Source organism: Ascaphus truei, chromosome 9 (assembly GCF_040206685.1).
Source record: "Ascaphus truei isolate aAscTru1 chromosome 9, aAscTru1.hap1, whole genome shotgun sequence".
NCBI lineage: Eukaryota > Metazoa > Chordata > Amphibia > Anura > Ascaphidae > Ascaphus > Ascaphus truei.
The window spans coordinates 60,601,789-60,627,527 of NC_134491.1; the positions used below are offsets into that span (position 1 = coordinate 60,601,789).

The 25,739-nt window shown below is 46.0% G+C and overlaps 1 protein-coding gene across 1 annotated transcript in view; it reads right to left on the reverse strand.

Moving 5' to 3' along the window:
• Positions 1-10,314, reverse strand: part of LOC142503254 (interleukin-20-like) — a 24,895-nt gene extending 14,581 nt beyond the window's left edge. Inside the window, exons 1-3 of the mRNA XM_075615416.1 lie at positions 10,165-10,314; positions 9,158-9,220; positions 8,599-8,751 (exon numbers count right to left, since the gene is read on the reverse strand). Of these exons, the coding sequence (XP_075471531.1) occupies positions 8,599-8,751; positions 9,158-9,220; positions 10,165-10,314 (366 nt within the window). The remainder of the gene's footprint in view (positions 1-8,598; positions 8,752-9,157; positions 9,221-10,164) is intronic.
• Between the last annotated feature and the right edge of the window lie 15,425 nt (positions 10,315-25,739).

Sequence of the window (25,739 nt, forward strand, 5' to 3'; positions counted from 1 at the left end):
TCTCTCTCTCTCTCTGCCTCTCTCTCTCTCTCTCTGCGCCTCTCTCTGCCTCTCTCTCTCTGCGCCTCTCTCTGCCTCTCTCTCTCTGCGCCTCTCTCTCTGCCTCTCTGCGCCTCTCTCTGCGCCTCTCTCTCTGCCTCTCTCTCTCTCTGCGCCTCTCTCTCTGCCTCTCTCTGCCTCCCTCTCTCTCTCTGTGCCTCTCTCTGCGCCTCTCTCTCTGCCTCTCTCTCTGCCTCTCTCTCTCTCTCTCTGCGCCTCTCTCTCTGCCTCTCTCTGCCTCTCTCTGCCTCTCTCTCTGCCTCTCTCTCTCTCTCTCTCTCTCTGCGCCTCTCTCTCTGCCTCTCTCTCTCTCTGAGCCTCTCTCTCTCTGCCTCTCTCTCTCTGCGCCTCTCTCTCTGCCTCTCTCTCTGACTCTCTCTCTGCCTCTCTCTCTGCTTCTCTCTCTGTCTCTCTGTCTCTCGTTTTTATCTTAACTGCTCTATACCTACACCGAAATAACCTATTCTGCTTTCTTCCGGATCTCACTCAAGTTTCTCACGGGGGACATCGGAAGACAGGTAGGAAACACCTCCCCTCCAGTATAGTACCTTGGGGGACTACGGATCAGGTAAGATTCCAGGCGGGATTGCTGCTTTGGAAATCAAGAGGGGCATCCTTACACTGGTTAATGGGTTCTGAAGTCATTCACATCTGGCTTTTTTAGTTTTTATTGTCGTTTTGTGAGGTACACACACACACACACACACTGTACTTTTCGAAATAAACCTACGTTTCTATGAAAATTTAAGTTGGTTTTTTTTTGCGGCCCACCTAGACTTAAACCTTGTTTATTTGGCCCTCGTTAGCATTTGAGTTTGACATGCTTGGGCTACATTGTACCTCTCCTCTGCTTCAGTTTGAGGGTTTAGCACCGGAGTCAAGAGCCAGGGCCTAATCCCGTATCCTGAGTCACCTATAATCAATGGAGCACACATAAGCTTACATTAGTGATAAGATTCTACAATGAAATGATTCCTAAACAAAAATGTGTTTGGTGTTACAACATCCAAATATGTACTCACCCAGCAGCCAACCATGTTCAAAATGTCCTTCTTCGAAAGCATGGAAGACTGAAGAGTTCCTCAGGATAGAGGAATCGTGACTGGAACCAGGGAATTTGGGTACCACATGCATTATCCTCATCATGGCATCACATACCACCTGGACATTCAGTGAATGGTAGTGCTTACGGTTGCGGTAAACATGCTCACTCTGACTAGGTGCAATCAAAGCAACATGGGTGCAATCGATTGCACCCAGCACACATGGTATCCCTGCTATGTTATAAAAGCCATCTCTGCCTCTCTCTCTGCCTCTCTCTCTGCCTCTCTCTCTCTCTCTGCGCCTCTCTCTCTGCCTCTCTCTCTCTCTGCGCCTCTCTCTGCCTCTCTCTCTCTGCGCCTCTCTCTGCCTCTCTCTCTCTGCGCCTCTCTCTCTGCCTCTCTGCGCCTCTCTCTGTGCCTCTCTCTGCACCCCTCTCTCTGCCGCTCTCTCTGCCTCTCTCTCTCTGCGCCTCTCTCTCTGCCTCTCTGCGCCTCTCTCTGCGCCCCTCTCTCTGCCTCTCTCTCTGCCTCTCTCTCTGCCTCTCTCTCTCTCTCTCTCTCTGCCTCTCTCTCTCTCTCTCTGCGCCTCTCTCTGCCTCTCTCTCTCTGCGCCTCTCTCTGCCTCTCTCTCTCTGCGCCTCTCTCTCTGCCTCTCTGCGCCTCTCTCTGCGCCTCTCTCTCTGCCTCTCTCTCTCTCTGCGCCTCTCTCTCTGCCTCTCTCTCTGCCTCTCTCTCTGCGCCTCTCTCTCTGCCTCTCTCTCTCTCTGCGCCTCTCTCTGCCTCTCTCTCTCTGCGCCTCTCTCTGCCTCTCTCTCTCTGCGCCTCTCTCTCTGCCTCTCTGCGCCTCTCTCTGTGCCTCTCTCTGCGCCCCTCTCTCTGCCTCTCTCTCTGCCTCTCTCTCTCTGCGCCTCTCTCTCTGCCTCTCTGCGCCTCTCTCTGCGCCTCTCTCTCTCTCTCTGCCTCTCTTTCTCTCTCTCTCTGCGCCTCTCTCTGCCTCTCTCTCTCTGCGCCTCTCTCTGCCTCTCTCTCTCTGCGCCTCTCTCTCTGCCTCTCTGCGCCTCTCTCTGCGCCTCTCTCTCTGCCTCTCTCTCTCTCTGCGCCTCTCTCTCTGCCTCTCTCTGCCTCCCTCTCTCTCTCTGTGCCTCTCTCTGCGCCTCTCTCTCTGCCTCTCTCTCTGCCTCTCTCTGCCTCTCTCTGCCTCTCTCTCTCTCTCTCTCTCTCTCTCTCTGCGCCTCTCTCTCTGCCTCTCTCTCTCTCTGAGCCTCTCTCTCTCTGCCTCTCTCTCTCTCTGCGCCTCTCTCTCTGCCTCTCTCTCTGCCTCTCTCTCTCTCTCTGCGCCTCTCTCTCTGCCTCTCTCTCTCTCTCTCTGCGCCTCTCTCTCTGCCTCTCTCTCTGCCTCTCTCTCTGCCTCTCTCTCTGCGCCTCTCTCTGCCTCTCTCTCTCTGCGCCTCTCTCTGCCTCTCTCTCTCTGCGCCTCTCTCTGCCTCTCTCTCTCTGCGCCTCTCTCTGCGCCTCTCTCTGCGCTTCTCTCTGCGCTTCTCTCTGCGCCTCTCTCTGTGCCTCTCTCTGCGCCTCTCTCTGCGCCTCTCTCTGCGCCTCTCTCTCTGCCTCTTTCTCTCTCTCTGCGCCTCTCTCTGCGCCTCTCTCTGCCTCTCTCTCTGCTTCTCTCTCTGCCTCTCTCTCTGCCTCTCTCTCTCTCTCTCTCTGCCTCTCTCTCTCTCTGCGCCTCTCTCTGCCTCTCTCTCTCTGCGCCTCTCTCTGCCTCTCTCTCTCTGCGCCTCTCTCTCTGCCTCTCTGCGCCTCTCTCTGTGCCTCTCTCTGCGCCCCTCTCTCTGCCTCTCTCTCTGCCTCTCTCTCTCTGCGCCTCTCTCTCTGCCTCTCTGCGCCTCTCTCTGCGCCCCTCTCTCTGCCTCTCTCTCTCTGCCTCTCTCTCTGCCTCTCTCTCTCTCTCTCTGCCTCTCTCTCTCTCTCTCTGCGCCTCTCTCTGCCTCTCTCTCTCTGCGCCTCTCTCTGCCTCTCTCTCTCTGCGCCTCTCTCTCTGCCTCTCTGCGCCTCTCTCTGCGCCTCTCTCTCTGCCTCTCTCTCTCTCTGCGCCTCTCTCTCTGCCTCTCTCTGCCTCCCTCTCTCTCTCTGTGCCTCTCTCTGCGCCTCTCTCTCTGCCTCTCTCTCTGCCTCTCTCTCTCTCTCTCTGCGCCTCTCTCTCTGCCTCTCTCTGCCTCTCTCTGCCTCTCTCTCTGCCTCTCTCTCTCTCTCTCTCTCTCTGCGCCTCTCTCTCTGCCTCTCTCTCTCTCTGAGCCTCTCTCTCTCTGCCTCTCTCTCTCTGCGCCTCTCTCTCTGCCTCTCTCTCTGACTCTCTCTCTGCCTCTCTCTCTGCTTCTCTCTCTGTCTCTCTGTCTCTCGTTTTTATCTTAACTGCTCTATACCTACACCGAAATAACCTATTCTGCTTTCTTCCGGATCTCACTCAAGTTTCTCACGGGGGACATCGGAAGACAGGTAGGAAACACCTCCCCTCCAGTATAGTACCTTGGGGGACTACGGATCAGGTAAGATTCCAGGCGGGATTGCTGCTTTGGAAATCAAGAGGGGCATCCTTACACTGGTTAATGGGTTCTGAAGTCATTCACATCTGGCTTTTTTAGTTTTTATTGTCGTTTTGTGAGGTACACACACACACACACACACTGTACTTTTCGAAATAAACCTACGTTTCTATGAAAATTTAAGTTGGTTTTTTTTTGCGGCCCACCTAGACTTAAACCTTGTTTATTTGGCCCTCGTTAGCATTTGAGTTTGACATGCTTGGGCTACATTGTACCGGAGTCAAGAGCCAGGGCCTAATCCCGTATCCTGAGTCACCTATAATCAATGGAGCACACATAAGCTTACATTAGTGATAAGATTCTACAATGAAATGATTCCTAAACAAAAATGTGTTTGGTGTTACAACATCCAAATATGTACTCACCCAGCAGCCAACCATGTTCAAAATGTCCTTCTTCGAAAGCATGGAAGACTGAAGAGTTCCTCAGGATAGAGGAATCGTGACTGGAACCAGGGAATTTGGGTACCACATGCATTATCCTCATCATGGCATCACATACCACCTGGACATTCAGTGAATGGTAGTGCTTACGGTTGCGGTAAACATGCTCACTCTGACTAGGTGCAATCAAAGCAACATGGGTGCAATCGATTGCACCCAGCACACATGGTATCCCTGCTATGTTATAAAAGCCATCTCTGCCTCTCTCTCTGCCTCTCTCTCTGCCTCTCTCTCTCTCTCTGCGCCTCTCTCTCTGCCTCTCTCTCTCTCTGCGCCTCTCTCTGCCTCTCTCTCTCTGCGCCTCTCTCTGCCTCTCTCTCTCTGCGCCTCTCTCTCTGCCTCTCTGCGCCTCTCTCTGTGCCTCTCTCTGCACCCCTCTCTCTGCCGCTCTCTCTGCCTCTCTCTCTCTGCGCCTCTCTCTCTGCCTCTCTGCGCCTCTCTCTGCGCCCCTCTCTCTGCCTCTCTCTCTGCCTCTCTCTCTGCCTCTCTCTCTCTCTCTCTCTCTGCCTCTCTCTCTCTCTCTCTGCGCCTCTCTCTGCCTCTCTCTCTCTGCGCCTCTCTCTGCCTCTCTCTCTCTGCGCCTCTCTCTCTGCCTCTCTGCGCCTCTCTCTGCGCCTCTCTCTCTGCCTCTCTCTCTCTCTGCGCCTCTCTCTCTGCCTCTCTCTCTGCCTCTCTCTCTGCGCCTCTCTCTCTGCCTCTCTCTCTCTCTGCGCCTCTCTCTGCCTCTCTCTCTCTGCGCCTCTCTCTGCCTCTCTCTCTCTGCGCCTCTCTCTCTGCCTCTCTGCGCCTCTCTCTGTGCCTCTCTCTGCGCCCCTCTCTCTGCCTCTCTCTCTGCCTCTCTCTCTCTGCGCCTCTCTCTCTGCCTCTCTGCGCCTCTCTCTGCGCCCCTCTCTCTGCCTCTCTCTCTGCCTCTCTCTCTCTCTCTGCCTCTCTTTCTCTCTCTCTCTGCGCCTCTCTCTGCCTCTCTCTCTCTGCGCCTCTCTCTGCCTCTCTCTCTCTGCGCCTCTCTCTCTGCCTCTCTGCGCCTCTCTCTGCGCCTCTCTCTCTGCCTCTCTCTCTCTCTGCGCCTCTCTCTCTGCCTCTCTCTGCCTCCCTCTCTCTCTCTGTGCCTCTCTCTGCGCCTCTCTCTCTGCCTCTCTCTCTGCCTCTCTCTGCCTCTCTCTGCCTCTCTCTCTCTCTCTCTCTCTCTCTCTCTGAGCCTCTCTCTCTCTGCCTCTCTCTCTCTCTGCGCCTCTCTCTCTGCCTCTCTCTCTGCCTCTCTCTCTGCCTCTCTCTCTGCCTCTCTCTCTGCCTCTCTCTCTGTCTCTCGTTTTTATCTTAACTGCTCTATACCTACACCGAAATAACCTATTCTGCTTTCTTCCGGATCTCACTCAAGTTTCTCACGGGGGACATCGGAAGACAGGTAGGAAACACCTCCCCTCCAGTATAGTACCTTGGGGGACTACGGATCAGGTAAGATTCCAGGCGGCATTGCTGCTTTGGAAATCAAGAGGGGCATCCTTACACTGGTTAATGGGTTCTGAAGTCATTCACATCTGGCTTTTTTAGTTTTTATTGTCGTTTTGTGAGGTACACACACACACACACACACACACACACACAGTACTTTTCGAAATAAACCTACGTTTCTATGAAAATTTAAGTTGGTTTTTTTTTGCGGCCCACCTAGACTTAAACCTTGTTTATTTGGCCCTCGTTAGCATTTGAGTTTGACATGCTTGGGCTACATTGTACCTCTCCTCTGCTTCAGTTTGAGGGTTTAGCACCGGAGCCAAGAGCCAGGGCCTAATCCCGTATCCTGAGTCACCTATAATCAATGGAGCACACATAAGCTTACATTAGTGATAAGATTCTACAATGAAATGATTCCTAAACAAAAATGTGTTTGGTGTTACAACATCCAAATATGTACTCACCCAGCAGCCAACCATGTCCAAAATGTCCTTCTTCGAAAGCATGGAAGACTGAAGAGTTCCTCAGGATAGAGGAATCGTGACTGGAACCAGGGAATTTGGGTACCACATGCATTATCCTCATCATGGCATCACATACCACCTGGACATTCAGTGAATGGTAGTGCTTACGGTTGCGGTAAACATGCTCACTCTGACTAGGTGCAATCAAAGCAACATGGGTGCAATCGATTGGACCCAGCACACATGGTATCCCTGCTATGTTATAAAAGCCATTCCTGACTTCCAGCCACTCTGTCGCCTCTGTAGGAAAATGAATATAATTCCTAGCATGTCTATTGAGTGCATAGAGAAACTGGGTAAAGGCCCGCGATAATGTAGATTACGAGACCCCGCCCACTTTGCCCACTGTTGTCTGGAATGACGCGGAAGCAAGATAATGTAATGAGCACAGCATTTTAACAAGTCCAGGGACTGCACGACCTTTGGCTGTCAAAAAATCTAAATCTCCCCTTATCTCTTCATAAAGAGATAAGATTGCTGCTGAACTCAAACGATAGCGACTTACTATCTCCTCCTCACTCATCCCATCTAACAGGGTTCTCTCCCTGTACACACGCGGACGAGGCACAACTTGTCTCCTCTGTCTTCTCCTCTGATCTCCTTCCCTCTACCTGTCCCTCGCCCTGTCCCTCTCCCTGTCCATGTCGTATCCGCGTGCCTGTCCCTGTCACTGTCCCTGGCTCTGTCCCTCCCTTGCCCTACAGTATGTCATTCTCTTGATCAGCAAGCCACTCATGCAAAAGAATGTTCCGACGTCTCCTAAACAATCGCAACATTTTGAAATGAGTAGCTGTGAATGAGCAGGTAATGGGCGTCCTTTAAATAGGTATGTGATGATGTCAGGTGACATAGTAAAATGCAAGGTGTTACATTAACATATTAAAGTACTTGGCTCCCAAGCTGTCTCCATTTGATATAAGAAGTATTTGTTCTGTGTATTCAGCAGGGAATCATGATATTTGACAATGATGTAACGTGAAGCTTTGTACAAATATTGTTTGAAAATTATTAGTGTAATGTGCAATGCATGTAACACTTCTGAACGCAACAGTCAGTCATGTAATTAGACAAAAAGCCTGAGATTGACGTGGAAAAAGTTTGCTGTAACATGTGTAATTAGCCATGTTATTGTCACATGTTCACAACAATGAATTCTCGTGTGCATATGCATACATTTATGTAATGGGGATAGTTGCTATAGAATCAGTTTGAAAGGTGTCACAATGATTAACTAGTGTAGATGTGTGTATAAGTTAGCTTGAAGTGCTTGTAATGCAACGTTTACAATGTAAACATGCAATGTGATTGACTGTCCAATAACTGACGTCATGAAAAAAGGGAGGACCCAAAGTACATGTAAACATGAGAAGAAAGATGTACATGAACGTTTAAAGATGCGTTACACATTACAAGCATTGTGTAATGTAAAGCAACATGAATATACGGTGGATGTGTTAGATGTGTGACATGTGTAACATCATATAAACAATTGTCGCTCAGTTCAGTAAAATGTGTCATATGATGTGAGCTTCTCCTTTAAGAGTTGAGTATAGGATTTTCCCTTGACACATCATCACATGATGAGTAATGTGACACGCAAATGATGAAAACATATAAAAGTACAATGTAAATCAAATAATACACATCAGGTGTGACACAATGCAGTGAATGCCCCCCACACTGTAATGCTAATCACATTTGTATTGTGAGCAATGGAACGTAAACAGTACTATAATGTTATACGTCCCCGCTCCATTGACTCCATTGATGTACAGATGATTTTTTTTTCTAAGTGCCGTTCCGGCAGCCTTAGCGATCGTTCTCCCCTCCAACTTGCCAACTTTAGTTGGCGGGAGAAATTGGCCATAAAGTTTCAATTTCTTAGTGCCGATCAGCCCCGATAAGCTGATTTTGCTACTTGAATACAGCCGAATTAAAAAAGTGGCGATAAGTGCCGAAAACAGGCTTATCGGCAGCAGACTGGCCATAACAAAATTATCGGCTACGAAATCAAGCACTTATCGGCGCTTACTCAATCTCAAACCCAATTTTGGCAGTAAAATGGTGAAAAAACCCTTATCAACGCTTACTGCATAGAGCCCACGGTCTGCTTACTATCCACAGAGTGATCCATTTTGCAATGGAGGGTTTAAATAATAATGCATTGTAAGCATTATTATAGCAGATTATACTACAGAACCACACACTATTCAGATATACTGTATACTGACAGGCTGTGATAATCTTGAACTATTACATATGTACTCTATATAAATATATTGTAATGCCAGTGGGTATTGGGTCATTTAGGAAGAAGGAGTGGCCCAGTGGTAATGCCACTAGTGTCTGAAAGGGGGAATCTGTTGAAAATCTCAGCACCAGCTCCTTGTGGCCAATGGACAAATCACTTTATCATCCTCTGCCAATTAGATTGCAAGCTCTTCAGGGTAGATATTAATTTCCCCAGTGGCATGTAAATGAAACAACTTACGCAGTGCTTGAGTTCTATCTTCATTCCAAGGATAGAGTTGGCCAGGCGGTTAATGCCCCTGTGAGTCTCGCGGGGGGTGAATTCCAGGTTGGGGAAAATGTTATTCAGGTAGAAACGTCCCAATGTGAGGAGGAAGCCGCATCGTTCAGAAGACTGAAGTGAGAGAGCATCAAGCCAGTGGGTCAATAACTATGTTACAATGCAACCAGTGAAACAATATTGTGCGCAAGGGGAGGGATGGTGCATTTTGGGATCTCACTAAGCACTAGGGCAGTACTGAGAAGTGGGGTGATCCTGCATTTACTTCCAGTGACATATATCAGCCATGGAAAGCTATAGCAATGCAACAGACCTCTTGGTCACATGGCAAGAGCACAGCAACATCAATATGAAATCCAATGGAGCTGCAGCAACCCCAACACCCCTATTTCTGTCCCTTGTGTGTGCAGCACTCTCTGGTGCTTTGTTCTTAATGCCTGTAATGCAGGGAAGGGCTCTAAGTCTGGAACTAAGAATAATGGCCTGAGCAGTAAAGAACAGTAAAGTGTCTTTTATTTACATGGATGTGGTTTAATACACTTGTCTTCAGTAGGCTGACTTCTGTCACTGCGTCCTTGCTGTGCTGCAGACAAAAGAATAATGCACAGTTAAACATATGTTACCATGAAGGACACATCCTAATAAGCCTCATGAAAGAGCATACCCCCTCCCCCCGCCCCCACCACACTACTTACATATTGTGGCTTTCTCTACCACAATATAACATATTAGACCTCCTCCTGAATCCTAGTATTGTGCATTACTCACCTATTTATGATCCTAGACATTCAAACTTGGACTAAAGAATGTTACAAAGATGACACTCTAACAAGTGTCTAACAAACTAAACACTAACAAGTGACTGACCTGTTTGCGTCTTCCGAAAGATCACAGCTCACTACCCAAAGCTATTGCTCAGTGCTATTTTTATAAAACATGCAAGCACACCATTTATTTCCTTCTATTTTTCTCTTGCTATCTTTTTATTTTGAGCAAGACTCTTTTTGGTGGTGGAAGCGGTTATAGATTTACTTGTATTATGACGGGTTGAGGGGAGATATTATTCGTTTGAGGGATATTGCACAGGTAAACATTGGATCAGCTAGATAGCTGTGTGTATTAACCTTTGTCCCATATACAGTACAGCATATGCTCACAGGTGTGCTGTTCCTGATAATGTATCAGATACACTGTATATGAAACATGAAGATACCTGTGAAGTGTGGAAAGCTCAATAAATACACAGGAAGAAGAGACCAGTGATCTTTGAAAATCTCGGTACAATTTATCACATCTCATGTTGCTCTAATAAAAGTGTCCAGTCTCCCATAGAACCAATACAAGTACTAAAGCTTTACACTGTATTATTCACCATGCAAACCGCTACATAGCAGGGTGAAATTGGTCAGTCGACGTCTACATGGTGTTATTATTATTTTATTTTAAAAGTCGCCAAGCAGGTAGCCCTTGCTGTCCAGCTACATATGGTTGTCCGGAAAGGTGCAATAAGCAAATGTTGGCGCTTACCAAGATTTTTTGAATGACCTCAAAGTATCTCTTAAATTCATGGATGTCCGCAGACATTGGGCATTTTCCTACGTTGGCTTCCGTGCTTGGCATCTTCATCAGCAGAAACCCAATCAGAACAAGGCAGAGACACCAAGACATAGCTCCCATGGTCACTTAAAGGATATGTAATGGATACCTGCGCGGGGGGAGTTGAAGAATACAATGTAATATTTCAGTTTGACCTCGTCAAGTGGACAGAAAGCAAATATCAAATATACATATGGCGGAAAAGCACTAATATTCTAAATACAATGAATAGTGGCTATAAAATAACATGTAGAAAACAGTGTCAGTGTTTGTTATTTCATAATAAAATGTTAACATGTTAAATCATTTTAGCTTAATTAGTGTTTGCCACCAAAAACACATGCCACGATGGGCTTTTTTTTCTCTATTGTCCTGTCTGGACCAAAATATAGCTGTGCATTTCTGGGGGATTTTTTTTTTATAGATTTGCATTATTTAGAAGATAGATGTTTTTGCTCTCTCTAAAATATAGTTAAACCTGTCAGAACATTATTTCTTGTGATCCTTTTGGTTAGTTACATATGTTGTACATGGAATGATACAATGTGATTTCAATTTCCTTCCTGTAGAGAGACAAACACTGTATTCATTGTAATTGCAACTCAAAAATAGATACGTTGTATGTTTCTTGAATAGTTTTATTATTATTTGTATAGCCTATCTGGATCTGCTGGGGACTATTCAAAAAGATTTAAAAACAAAAACAATTTTTCTCATTCCCACAAATGTTTTTGATGTTGTTTTAAACACAAATGCTTTTATTAATCGTCAATGTACTAAACCTCAAGGTTCAGAACTCGGACCACTGCTTTTAAATGTGTTTATTAATGATCTGGAGGTTGGCATAGAGAGAATAGTCTCCATCTTTGCTGACAACACTAAATTGTATAATCTAGTAAAATCAGAGCAGGTTATAATGTATCTACAGAAGGACTTGGATAAACTGGAAGCTTGGGGAGCTAAATGGCAGGTGAGGTTTAATACAAATACATGTAAGGTTTATGCATTTGGGAAGCAAGAATAATCATGTTACCTACAAATTAAATGGGACAAAATTAGTCCAAGACTAAAATTGTTAATAATAATAATTGTAAAAGTATTACTTCTTTACACTTCACCATTGTTACAATAATGACATTTATATTAAATATATAAATATAAAATTAATAGAAGACTACAATAAGTTAAAAAAAAATCCTGTGTGCATATATACATGTGAGATGTGAGGACTTGACTTACAGTAATATTCACAATCATACAAATTTCATAACATAATTTAAAATCATGGCATCTTTTGCTTATTATTAAGCACAGGTAAATTAAACAATTGCTAGTAAAAGAGGATGTTATTTAGATAACTGATATTCATATGTGAAATAAAGGTATTTAATCTAATATTAGGTGTGACGATGACTTACCTGAGCTGGGTTTTCTTTGTAGTACTAGATGGTACGAGTTGATTTTAACCTGCACATTGTCTGGTCTTTTACACTGTATAAGTTAGCATCCTTCATCACAGCACCTCCTCCACCTGTAACTGGAGGGATTCGTTTTTTTTTTTTTAAATACCTGTTTGTGTTTAATGATTTCAGTTGATTGTAAACTCTCCATTGATGAGTAATATTCCTGTTACATCACTTTTTCTTTCAGAGAGTCCTCGTTAGAGATACCTCGTTAGAGAGTCCTCGTTAGAGATTCAGTATCCTGCTCATCTTGTTTAGACATTTTTAAATGTTTCCACAGAAAACAACTGCAGGACCCAAACCTATCTCTTTCTCTTTGGGAAACCGTATTGTATTGTCAGCTTATTGGGATAAAAGTCTCTGTTCTCTATAATTACTTTATTCCCAGTGTTTACCATGTATGCTGCATCTGGTCTGCAAAGTGCTGCTGGCATAATAAAGGGGGAAGGTCCAATTGCCCAAAACTGTTTATCCCGGACCATGCCAAAGGGCAACCATGCCTATGTTCCAAGCACCCTATAGTGTATTGGTCCAGTATATTGATCAAGAGGAAGGCAAACAAAAAACTCCAGTAACACATTATCTAATGATATCTCACAGGGGGAAAAATAAATTCCTTCCCGACTCCAAGAATTGGCAATCGGATTACTCCCTGGATCAACATCCTTCCCACGTTTACTCATTTGGTTAATCCCTGTATACATTTCCTTTCTAAAAAGATGTCCAACCCTATTTTGAACAAATCTATTGTATCTGCCGTCACAGTCTCCATGGGTAATGCATTCCACATTGTAACGGCCCTTACTGTAAAGAACCCTTTCCTTGGTTATTGGTGAAATCTCCTTTCCTCCAACCTTAAGGGATGACCCTGTGTCCTTTGTACTGACCTTGGGATGAATAGTTCTTTTGAAAGCTCTTTGTACTGTCCCCGAATATATATTTGTATATAGTTATCATATCCCCTCTTAGACGCCTCTTTTCTAATGTAAATAAATCTAATTTAAGTTAGATTGTTCATCCCCTTTATTAATTTTGTGGCTCTTCTCTGCGCTCTCTCTAGTTCCATAATGTCTTTTCTAAGGCCGCGGCCCCAGAGCCTTCTACAGCGCATGTGCGTACAAGCACCGCCCCCCCAATCAGACCGGGCCCAGTAAGTAATATATACAGGGGTCCCCAGCACACAATAAAGGAATAAAGACAAAATCTGTCAAAAAGAGGATCAATGTATTGAATGTAATAGCAGCTACAAAATGAGCCCTGGCATAGGGTCTGGAGAGTACATCTTGTGGAGAAAAACAGTACAGAGGGAGAGGAGGGGAGAAAGGGGAACAAGGGGGATGAAACACAAACAAAAAACAACAAAAGAAAGGTGAACAACGTACAATACACGTAAAGTTTAAGGCAATAAAAATGTAGGGGGCGACGTTTCGGAACCAAATGCCCCTTAATCATGCCCGTCCCACACACTTAAAAAAAAATATGGTACTTCCCTCGTTTACTCACCTTCAACCTACTACCTCTCACCACATGCATGATAAGGATGAATAATGAACTGATAAACCAAAATAGTTGGTCTGTCTATTAGCAATAAGTCTATCCTATAGGTACATGAGCATCAATAGTGCTAAAAAAAAATAGCTAGGATATAGACTGTCTAAACAGATTAACAATAGTGCACAAATCTGTGAGAGCAACAGTAGAACCTCACAAGTGACAAGGCATATATGTACAGACTGATAATACTGCAAGATCCCGTGCTCAATAGCACCTAACTAATCACTTAAAGCATGGCAAAAAAAATGTTTTGCACAGTAAATTGAATAAGCGTCAGGCTGAACAAGAGACAGTGATTAGGACACAGGGACAAATGCCAAGTCAAAAAGAATGTTAGCAATACGACTCCTCTGCTGTGGTGTGACGTGTGTGGTTCTCGTGGGGTAGTCTGCAGTCATCCCAGTTGTTCTTTGCTTACAGCTGTATATTTATGGTCACTTTCCCTGTAGCACTCCAGTCGGCAGAATGAAATACATACAGTACATACAGGTACATAATACTGTGGGACTGGGTTTTGATCTTGCTAAGATTGTGTGTGTTTAACGGTACCCTCTGCCACTTACAGTATATCTCTTAGTTATTGTGGGGAAATAAAAAAAAGGATTGATGTCTCTTGGTATCACATGGGAAGCTCCTATTGACTTAGCTGCCTCTTCCATGCTGACCAAGGGGTCCTGTTAGGAGACCCAAAACATTCTGGCTGTATACATGCATTCATGGTTGTACTTTTTTCTGTAAAGATGTATTTTTCTATTGTCATGTTTTTTTGTTTTTTTTACCAATCTGGATGGGTAAATAAAAACAATGTTTTATTGTGAATGCATTTTGAGTGTACAGACTGCATTTCTTTTTTCATGCTGTCACAGTGTGCAGAACAAGGACCATTGTGGATGATGCTACATGAGCCCAGGAACCTCCCCATTCTGTATGCAGATTTTTTTCATTGAGACTGCAAAATTAGCTGTATAGTGGTACCCAACTTCTAGCACCGAAAATAGTGTAACATTGTCAACCAAGATCTCGGAAAAAAATGTCTGTTGACATTGTATACTTTTATATATTCCCCCCTATTCTCTTTGGAACAGATCGAATGTCCCAAAGTAAGGTGTATATTAGAGGCGCTAACACCTTAAAAGTGCTTCTAATCAAACAGTTTTTCAGTGACTTTAGGTGATAATGTAAGTGCAAAATAATATGCAAGTGCAAAAAACAATTATAAAGTGTCAACCCCCTACTTCTACCCTCTGGTGGGGTTGTCTTCACTCTTCCCCAAAATGCAGAACTGGTTTCTCACGATGCAGGGGGAGCATGGGGGAAAAAACACAAAAAGAAATACTAAGTGCAGATGTACAAAATTATTGGGAATATTCCCTAGTGAACCTTGGCTCCTATGTACAGCCTACTCACAGAAAGAAAGCGGTTTTCAAGCAGTAATGGCATTTGGTGGATTGTGGATTATGGAATGGCAGAATAGCTCCTTCACAGAGTACTAACATAGCACAGATCAGATGATACAAAACAATTTATAAAACTCCTTAAAAATGCACACTTACAGTGTTGCTAAATAAAAACAGCATATAAGCTATACAAGCTTTCAGTGACCACTGGGAGATAAGCTCTATGCCGCCTCTCAGCGCACCACCTTTGTCGGAAGTTCCGGCTGGACCCCACGTGAACTCGTTGGAGACACCTCTCCGTTGCTGGTCCCCGAGTATAGACGTCACTTCCAGCTCGGTTGCCGCGGTGAATGCAGGGGCGCCTTCCTCCACAGTCGCGTCACAATTCGGGCGGTACCACTCTACGCGTTTCGCCAATCGTGATTCGGCTTCCTCAGTCCTGAGGAGAAAGGTGTGTGTGTGTCTGCTGTGTGTTTTGTGTGTCTAGAGGGCGGAAGCAGAGTTTGTTTTGTTGGTGTGTGTGTCTGCAGTGTGTGGGTTTACAGGAGGCTGCAGCGTGTGTTTGTGGGTGTAGAGGGGGCAGCAGAGTGTGTTTTGTTGGTGTGTCTGCTGTGTGTGTGTTTTGTTGGTGTAGAGGAGGGCTGCAGTGTGTGTGTCTTCAGTATGTGTTTTGTGGGTGGAGGGGTGCAGAGTGTTTTGTTGGTGTGTGTGTCTCTGCAGTGTGTGTTTTGTGGCTGCAGAGGGGGGGGGCTGCAGTGTGTGTTTTGTGGGTGGAGGATGGGTGCAGAGTGTTGTATTTGTGTGTGTGTTTATAGGGGCTGCAGTGGGTGTAGAGGGCGGGGCTGCTGGTTTGTGTTTAGAGAGGCAGAGGTTCCAAAATGGGGCCGTCGCATCCATAAGGGCTGTTGTGCCTCCAGGGGGTACATACTGTTGCTTCCTTTCCTTTCCCTCTCCCCCCACCATGAGGTTTGTTAGATTTGTGCGCGCACCAACAGGGGGAGGGGAGAGGTACTCGGACGGGCTATTTAAACCCTGCACTTGCAGGAGCTGCTCACTGATTTTGTTTTCCCAAATCCCATCCCATTGAGAATGTAATGTTGTGTTGTGTCTAACCATATCTTATGAATCTGTTAGCAGATCCATCGTTACAGCTTTGGCGGAACTGTCAGGCCAGTCATCGTAGGATGTCCTACCTAAGTCCCTACACGCATTCTAGTACTGAGTTCTCGTGGTGAATAGTGCGTTAGAAAAAGTTTGAAATAAATAAATATATGTATATAAATTAGCATATATATAGGGGCTGATTCACTAAACTTCGATAAGTGCTAAGTGCCCTTTTAGAGCGATATTGCATGCGTAGCTATTCACAAAGCTTCGATAACATGACAATATCGTACTGAAATGGCTCCTTAACGAGCTATAACACTCTGGCTATAACAAGCCATGCGGTAGCTGAAAAAATGCCCAAACGTGTGTAGCCCTTTTATCATACCCCTCCAAAATGAGATTGGGGGTGCACTCCTCGGCTACTTTCAGGTGGTTTTGGTGCTGTGACCTGCTGGCAACAGGAGGGCTGAGGGCTCCACGGTGGTGTGGGGAGAGCCAGGACAGGGAACAGGAGGGACAGATTACCTTGATATCTCTTGATGGTGCACAGCGCCTCCAACCAGCGAGGATCCCCTGTAGATCTTCAGGGGATGGACCCCCACTGACACTCCTTCAGCCAGAGACAGGAACTCACACAAAGCAATGTCTTTTCTATATTTATTCATATACAGCTCCAATACAGAGAATGCAGGCTTCCATGATCTCAAACAGCAGATATATTCTCTCTAGATCAGATCCCTGTCTAGATAGCATAATTCCCTTCCACATCCCAGCATGGGAGTGGAGGGAGAGACTTTCTCTGACCTACTGTATCTAACTTCTTCTTCTTTCCAGTATCAAATCTCAACTGACAATTTAGGAGGCTGTCCCAATTTGAACATCCTTGGGGAGTGTCTCTAACTCTGGCTCATAGTAAGCCAGAGCCGGATACAGATTGGCCCACACACATCAGGGTGCGTTCCAACCAATATCCACCCCTCAGATTGACATCCTCAAAGTTGCTAGGCCAGCCCTTGAATACGGATACATTATTTAAGGCTGGAATACACACACAAACCCAGGCCTAATAAAGGAATGAACCTTTCCACTGCCTGCACTAACAGGACTGACAGAGGAAAGGCCCAGAAAAAGAAGTATCTGTCGGGAGGCTATGTTACACGTGCATTTTTGCCAGCAACTGCTATTCACTAAACTCCGATATGCATATCGCATTATAAAAACGTGCATTCTTTTCTTGCAATCTAAAGGGTGGCAATAGCAGAATCGCTAAGGCAATGAAAGGGTTAAATGGCAAGAACTGATTTGTTGTTGGTACAGGGGGTGGGTGAAGGTGGTAGTTGCCCAAGGGTGGGTGTTTAGGTCTTGCGGGAGGGTTGCAGTCGAAGTTAACCCCTTATAACCGCTAAGGTAATGAAGGGGTTAACCCCTCACGCTACCCTCTCACAAGTCCCAAACACCATCCTGGGGCAACTAAAACCTTCACCTACCCCCTGTACAAACAACACATTTTCCCCATTCAAAAAACCCTTACAGTGCAATACAATAAAAAAAATACAACTCTGCTAAGGTAATGAAGCTGTTTTAATTTTAATAACACAGTATTGGAGCAGGGGGTCTCCAGAGTTGAACCACATTAATTTCAGCCTCGTGGACTCTCTGCTTCCCGAGTTACAGGCCCTGGTATGGGGTGCCTGTATCTCCCTGCATTGTTTCAATCTCCCGCGTCACGTGCCCGGGACATTTAAACGCACAGGAAATACTAGATACCAGCACCCCATACTGGGGCCTGTATCTCAGGAAGCAGGGGTGCAATTAATGTGTTCAGCTCAACAGACCCTCTACTCAGTGCTGACTTAACGCATGGGCACGCTGGGCAGTTGCCCGGGGGCCCCACGAGCATAGGGGCCCCATGCTAATCAGATCAGAATTTAACAATAATTTTCCAATCTCCCGCCTCAACATTCAAATCTCCCGCTAACTCGGTAGAAGGAGAAAAATTAAGACTTGTAGTGTTGAGTTGGCAGGGCCCAGTGCTTTGCTTTGCCCGGGGCCTATAATGCTGTTAAGATGGCCCTGCCTCTGCTACAATACAAAAACAAATAAAAAATGCGCTCAGGACTGTGATATAGTGAAAAACGAAGTGATATAAATGAACAACTTAGGTGAATCTATAATGTGATATACATTAAAACAATTAATAAAGTACTGTGTTCAACAACCATAAATTTAAACCTGTTATTAAGTATGTGATGGAGGTATGCTGCTGTATTCCGTGGACTGGCTCCACAAACCACACGCACTAGATAAAAACAAAAGAAAAGACAGCGCAAAACCTCATGGTGTAGTATTTAAAAAATATATATTATGTGTTAGCAGGTGAGTATCTCACGTACATCAATTTAGATTTCTAAAGCATGGCATGTTATGGATGTTACCACTCTGCACTTCGATACCGCAACAGCACCCGACAGTCAGACCGATCGATGAGGTAAGTTCCTCTCTCTCACAAGATGCTGTCTCTGCAACTTCTGCTGGTGTATGGGTCGCCAGGTAGAGAGGGGATGTTAGCTTCAATCTGGAAGCGTTCTGTTCCTCGCTGGATGCGTATGTCCGGTATACAGCAGACTTCTGATGATGTCACCAGAGTTCCGTCGCGTATTGTACCGGAAGGGGCTGAATGGAAATGTCCGTGAGGATACTAGCCTCGCAATGAACTTCAATGTCCAAAGAAACAATCAAAGTGGCACTGGAACGTGCCTTCCAACGCGTTTCGTTATAGAGTAACTTCGTCAGGGAATATCTGAGGCTCTTATTGATTATTACTTATAGTTTCAAAACTCTCCTGATTGGCTGTTGATAAATTGGAACAGCCCATACTTCTAATTGGCATTAAAAGACATACCTACACTCTGCCTAAAAAGGGGGGGGGGTATAAATGGAGGTTAAAAAACAATTTATTTATACAAACATGACAATTTTATACATTATTTATAGAAAATATAGCAAATATATGATTAAAAACTATATCTAAAAAACAGAAGAAAACATAGATTAATGACATTATAAATGAATAATAAACATAACAAGTGTGTATGTGTGTATCGAAAAGGCAGACATACAGTGTACAAATAGCAATATCATTTTTGGAACAAAATTATCCAACTGTGAATAATACCCATACTATAATAAAAGATTCTATTGTGTTGATTGTTTTAAAATTATATACTGAAAAGTAAAAAGAACTGGATTGTAGTTTATAATTTCAACGTGTTCATTCTTGGGTGAAACATATTGAGGATTATCAATTTATAGAGACCAAATGTCTATCTCTTCGTTTAATCCTAGAGGTGCCATGGTTTGCATTGTTTAAATCCATAGACTCTCTTGTTTGGATAGTGTTTTCTCTCTATCACCTCCTCGTCTTCCAACTGGTACAGTTTGAATGCCAATATATTGGAGCAATGTACTGTAGGGTCACAGTTATCCAAAAAAACATCTGGGAACTTCTGCTGTGGGAAGTGTAAGGCCTGGGACATAGTACAGAATTTGGTGCTGTTGCTTGCTGCCGCTCGCTCTACCAGGAGCTTGTTGCTGTCCTGGCAGAGGAGACAGCAAGCGCGCTTGGGTGGTGGGTATCACTGTGTGTGTGTGTGTCACTTGGTAGCTATCACTGTGTGTGTGTGTGTGTCATTGGGTAACTGTGTGTGTCACTTTGAAGTGGTCTGTGTGTTTGTGTGTCACTGGGAAACGTGTGTGTGTGTGTGTGTGTGTGTGTGTGTGTGTGTGTGTGTGTGTGTGTGTGTGTGTGTGTGTGTGTGTGTGTGTGTGTGTGTGTGTGTGTGTGTGTGTATATTATATAATATTTTAAAAATTTTAAAAAGACATGTTGTGAGAATAAATTATTTATTAACATTGTGCAACTTTGATAAATATATTCACACACATACACACACACATACATAAATCACACACACAGTGATACACACACAGTGACACGCACACACAGTGACACACACACACACACACACACACACACACACACACACACACATACAGTGACACACACACACAGTGACACAGACACACACACTGACACACACACACACACACCGTGACACACGCAGACAGTGACACACACACACACACACACACACACACACACACACACACACACACACACACACACACACACAGTGACACACACACAGTGACATACACACACAGTGACACACACACAGTGACACACACACAGTGACACACACACACACAGTGACACACACACACACACACACACACACACACACACACACACACACACACACAGTGACACACACACACACAGTGACACACACACACATACAGTGACACACACCACACAATGACACACACAGTGACACACACACACACATACAGTGACACACACAGTGACACACACACACACACATACAGTGACACACACACACACACACACAGTGACACACACACACAGTGACACACACACACACAGTGACACACACACAGTGACACACACACACACACACACACACACACAGTGATACACACCCAGTGACACACACACACAGTGACACACACACACACACACACACACACACCTCTGTGCTGCCTCTACTCTGTCTGGTCTGGTGGCTCCTCCGCTCCCCCAAGCGGCAAAATTTCAAACTTGCCTTTCTCTTCTGATTTTCTCAGCCTCCGCACGCATCAGCACGCATGCGGAGGGAGAAACTATAGCCACGCTGATTACAGATGCAGGGGCTTTGTGCATCTGTTCAGCGCGGCTCAGCCCACCTTAGCGACGCTGATTTTACTATGTCCTAGGCCTAAGGCGTGTAGCATGCTGAATCCAGAACACAGGACTTTTACCTCCTTCACCACAAAAGAGAAATTTGTGGTAAAGGATTGTATATCTTGTAAAACCACCCATGTAATATACCTCCTCCAATGTCCTTGCAGATACCAATACATTGGACGCACAAAAGATGCTTTAAGACCAGAATTCTGGAACATGCTAGGAACATCAGACATGGGTTAGAAAAACACAGTGTACCTAGACACTTTAAGAGGAGACACAACTGTGACCCTACATTGCTCCAATATATTGGCATTCAAACTGTACCAGTTGGAAGACGAGGAGGTGATAGAGCGAAACCACTATCCAAACAAGAGAGTCTATGGATTTACTAAATGCAAACCATGGCACCTCTAGGATTAGTAGTGCGATAAGTATTGGTGGGGGGGGGAGAGGAATCAGGGCCGCCAACAGGGGGGGACGGCCGGTGTTGGCGTCCCGGGCCCCGTGAGTGAGGGCACCCTGCGCGGCTGTGCCTGTTCTATTTTTTTTTTTAAAAGTCCAAAAAAAATGCCGGCAATTCCCCGTGCGCATGCGCAGAGCCGAGGTCCCGGCGCAGGGAAGCAGGGTGTCCAGCCTGCTGCCTGTGGGCCTGCTCTCCCCCTGCTCCCCGCCCTTCTCCCAACGTGGAATGGAGGGGAAGCGTCGTTGCCAGCGCATGACAACCCAGCTTCCCCCACGCACCCGCCAACCCAGCTTCCCCCGCGCACCCGCCAACCCAGCTTCCCCCGCGCACCCGCCAACCCAGCTTCCCACGCGCACCCGCCAACCCAGCTTCCCCCGCGCACCCGCCAACCCAGCTTCCCCCGCGCACCCGCCAACCCAGCTTCCCACGCGCACCCGCCAACCCAGCTTCCCCCGCGCACCCGCCAACCCAGCTTCCCACGCGCACCCGCCAACCCAGCTTCCCCCGCGCACCCGCCAACCCAGCTTCCCCCGTGCACCCGCCAATCCAGCTTCCCCCGCGCACCCGCCAACCCAGCTTCCCCCGCGCACCCGCCAACCCAGCTTCCCCCGCGCACCCGCCAACCCAGCTTCCCCCGCGCACCCGCCAACCCAGCTTCCCCCGCGCACCCACCAACCCAGCTTCCCCCGCGCACCCGCCAACCCAGCTTCCCCCGCGCACCCGCCAACCCAGCTTCCCCCGCGCACCCGCCAACCCAGCTACCCCCGCGCACCCGCCAACCCAGCTTCCCACGCGCACCCGCCAACCCAGCTTCCCACGCGCACCCGCCAACCCAGCTTCCCACGCGCACCTGCCTCACCCCCCCCAGCATACCTCCCACGCCCCCTCCCCCGCACCCTCCTGAGCCTACCTCGTGTCTGGCGGGCAAGGAAGCAGCACCCACCCACCCAGTCACTCAGTCACCCACCCAGTCACTCACCCAGTGTCACTCACCCACCCACTCAGTCACTCACCTACTCACCCAGTCACTCGTGTCACTCAGTCACCGACTCAACCCAGTCACTCAGTCACCCACCCACCCAGTCACTCAGTCACCCACCCAGTCACTGTCACCCACCCACTACACACAAAGTAGTGCAACGTTGCATTTTTTTACCGCACTATAAAAAAACTTTTTTTCTCAGTGAACACCGTTTTTACACACATTTCTTATAGTGCGGTAAGAACATGCAAACCCGCTCGGCAATGCACTGAACTTATCGAAATTTAGCGAATAGGCCCCATTATGTCAACCCATGTTTGCATCGGAAGTGATGAGTGAAACTTGGTGAATGGGAAAAATATTCTGCTTTCAAACACAGTGCCAATACTGTATGTGTTTAAAACTGCAGGTGTATGGCAACCTTTTGGAGCTGGAAGACACCCATTCAAGTCAATTGTCTGCAAGGTGTTTTCTAGCACTGGAAGGTGTCTCGGGGCAGAAAGCTGCTCAGTAAATGTTGCCTACAATGTTTGGATGTGCAGCGACGTGTTTCAGGGAGAGAGGACAGGTTCTGCTGGTTATCTGCCTGGCTACTTCCTGCTATACTCTGTTATACTCTTCCACTGCATGTCTTTCCCGGTAGCATGCGCTCAGCTCTCTGTTTCGTTTTAAGAAATTGCTGGCATTTTACGTGGGCAGGGTTTTTATTATTTATTTAAATCTTCTAAGTCCCGGTAGAGGTGTGGAGGGAATATGCAGAAGAGAGTGTCACACACAGCCCAGTCTATGTAAAGCAGCTGGAATACACCGGAAATCCAATGCTACGTTGTATATTGTGCATATTGTGCAAGGTGTGGTGCATTGTAATGACCATTCCATTCCCATGCTAGTTCATTATAAAGAAAGACATCCTATCCTGTGCAGCTGGGCTTCAGAGCCTTCAAAAGTATGTTCTCCCTAATCCCTCACACTCTTCCCGTTAATAATGATTCTTACCCTACAATAAGCCCCATACTTCTGGTCGCTGTTACCATCAGCTGAATCCATAAGGACCATTATTTTATCTATTAAAAATATATTTATATAGATATTGCTCCTTTTGTCCATAGTAGCTTGCTATAAATCCTCGCAGGGCCGCTGACAAGGGGGGAGAGCTGGGACAGGTGTCCGGGCCCAATGACAGCGGGGGAGGGGGATGACCCAGTGGCCCCACAAAGCAACTTATTTGCCCGGCTTCCGGTCCTCTCATTGCCGCCGGGCCCGGCTCTCCCCGGCTGCAGGCTTCCGTCACTGACTGGCCCACCCCTAGCTTCTGACGCTGGCGCGCACCATGTGGACAGACAGACAGACAGATAGACAGACTCGACCTTAATGGGTCTCATCAGTGTGCTGTTGGTTATACTGGCTTTGTAAAATGAAGCATGGGATGGGTTTCACCACACTTAGTTAAGTTTTGGTGGGTAAAAAATGTGACAAAAACCCTCCACAGTAAAGCATATATCAAATGGAAATATTACTGTGTGCCCATTTGTATGTCTTAGACAGGTCTGCAACCCTGCCTTTCACCACACAGTGCTTCCACTGCGGCAAAGGATTCTGGGAAATGAGCACACTGGGTGACCTTTTGCCTGAAACCCAATTTTATATGGAACCCTTATAAGCTAATGCTCGTTGTTAACACAGCTTTTAAGCACAGCATGGGAATGTTGCTGGGTGATAATGGTGAAGGGCAGGATTGCAGACCTGTCTAAGACATGTGAATATATATATATAGACAAAATATAAACAGGGGTTACCCGCACACTATCAAGATAAATAAGGAGAGTAAGTGATTAAAAGAAATATTTTTTTACTGAAGTCTGATATAAAGGGCGCTGCACGCAGTGAATCCAAACATACAAGTAAGTGAGCTCAAAACAAGAAAAAGGATGTTCCCAGATAACAGGCTGCAATTCTGGCGGATTCTTTCCCAGAGAGGACATTCTTTTTGGCTGACTTTTCTGCATTTTTGCTGATATCCTGGTGTCTGGCAACAACCTTTTTCTTGGGGTTTCACACAGACATTCCATTTAAAGGGAAGTACCACGGTGGCGAACGCTGGGAACAGCCTGAAGACGGGTTAAGCCCCAAAGCGTTGCCCCCCTTTATTTTTTACCCCTTCAATTGTTATACATTTACCACTCCCCATTTTTTCCCCTCCCTCTCCACATTTTTGGGGTTTGGATTCCTCCCCACACCCCCTCCATTTTGTCCCCCTTTTTTCCCCTAGTCCTTGGCGTGCCTTCCCCAGTGTGATCTATCCCCCTTTTTTGACTTACCAGTTCCACTTTTTGCATTTTTTTGCCTAGTCCTACAACATACACAGTGAGGCTAGTTAAGTATTTTGTGTATACCACTTGCATTGACTTTGCTATTTCTTGTCTTATGTGTTGCTTTATCCTATTTTTGAGCTCACTTACTTGTATGTTTGGATTCCCTGCGTACGGCGCCCTTTATATCTGACTTCAGTAAAAATATTTATTTTATTCACTTACTCTCCTTGTTTATATTTCTAGTGTGCGGGTTCCAGTGTTTATATTTTGTCTATACACTTAAAGATATTTACAGGACTCATGGTGAGGCCCTCTATCAGAACTCAGAGGAACCTGAGTTTTGGGTGGAGCTATATATATCCTTCTATCTCCCTATGGTGTCACAAGACATGCAAGGGGGTAACAATCTCTTCTGCACAGTTATCTCACTTCACATGCTGGGGAGGGGCAATACCAAAGTGATTCCACCCACTTAACCCATTAATTCCTTACATAAGTGAGTAGTCTCCATGGGGTGTGTCTGTCTCTCTCTGTCTCTCTCTCTCTCTCTCTCTCTCTCTCATAAAGAAAACATTTGGAACTTGTGGCCCACAGGGGTATGTGGCCTCCTTCCAAATGTAGCCCCTTTGGCACTGAAGGGCTTATTCCATCCCATTATAGTGCTGCGACGTCACAGAAGATTTGAATGAAGCTCTGCAGGTCCCTCTGCACTGAAGGGGGCAATATAGTCATCACAATAATTTGATATGAACAACCTAGTACTATGTGCCTTTTGCAGTTCTCCATTTGTACATTAGGTGTCACTGTCTACCAATAAAACCCACAGGTTGAGTAACTTCCTGTACCTACAGAAAGCATGCTGCATTATAATAATGCACAGAGACGCATCCTAAGGCCCACAACATTGTTTGTTAAAGTTCTGCTTGTGGCTACATCAAATCTAAGGAACTTATTAATTGAGTTTCTTGCATTTAACAAAGATCAGGAACGTTTCTTCAAAAAGAAAGAGACAGACAAAAAAAGCTTTTGTAAGAAAAAAGTACAACTGTAGGTAAAAGTGATACATTTAATGGCTAACTAATGTTTATAAAGAATGCAAGCTTTAAAACCCACTAAGGACTAGAGATGGGCGAATCCATCCAAATTCGTTTCCCGAATTTTCGCTGATGTTATCCCCAAAATCTGTTTTGCGGTGTAAAATCTGCAAATGGATTAGGGCGGTTTCAATCAGCGCGGATTCCTGAAAAACCGCCTTTTGATACAACCCGTGGGCGGATTTGTAGAATCCAATCCGCAGATTCAGCTATTCGATGGCAGATTTTTAAGAATCCATTGGATTGGATTCTACAAATCCGTCCACGAGTTGCGGAATCCGTGGACTGTATTGGTAATAATAATAAAAAATCAGCAAAACGCGA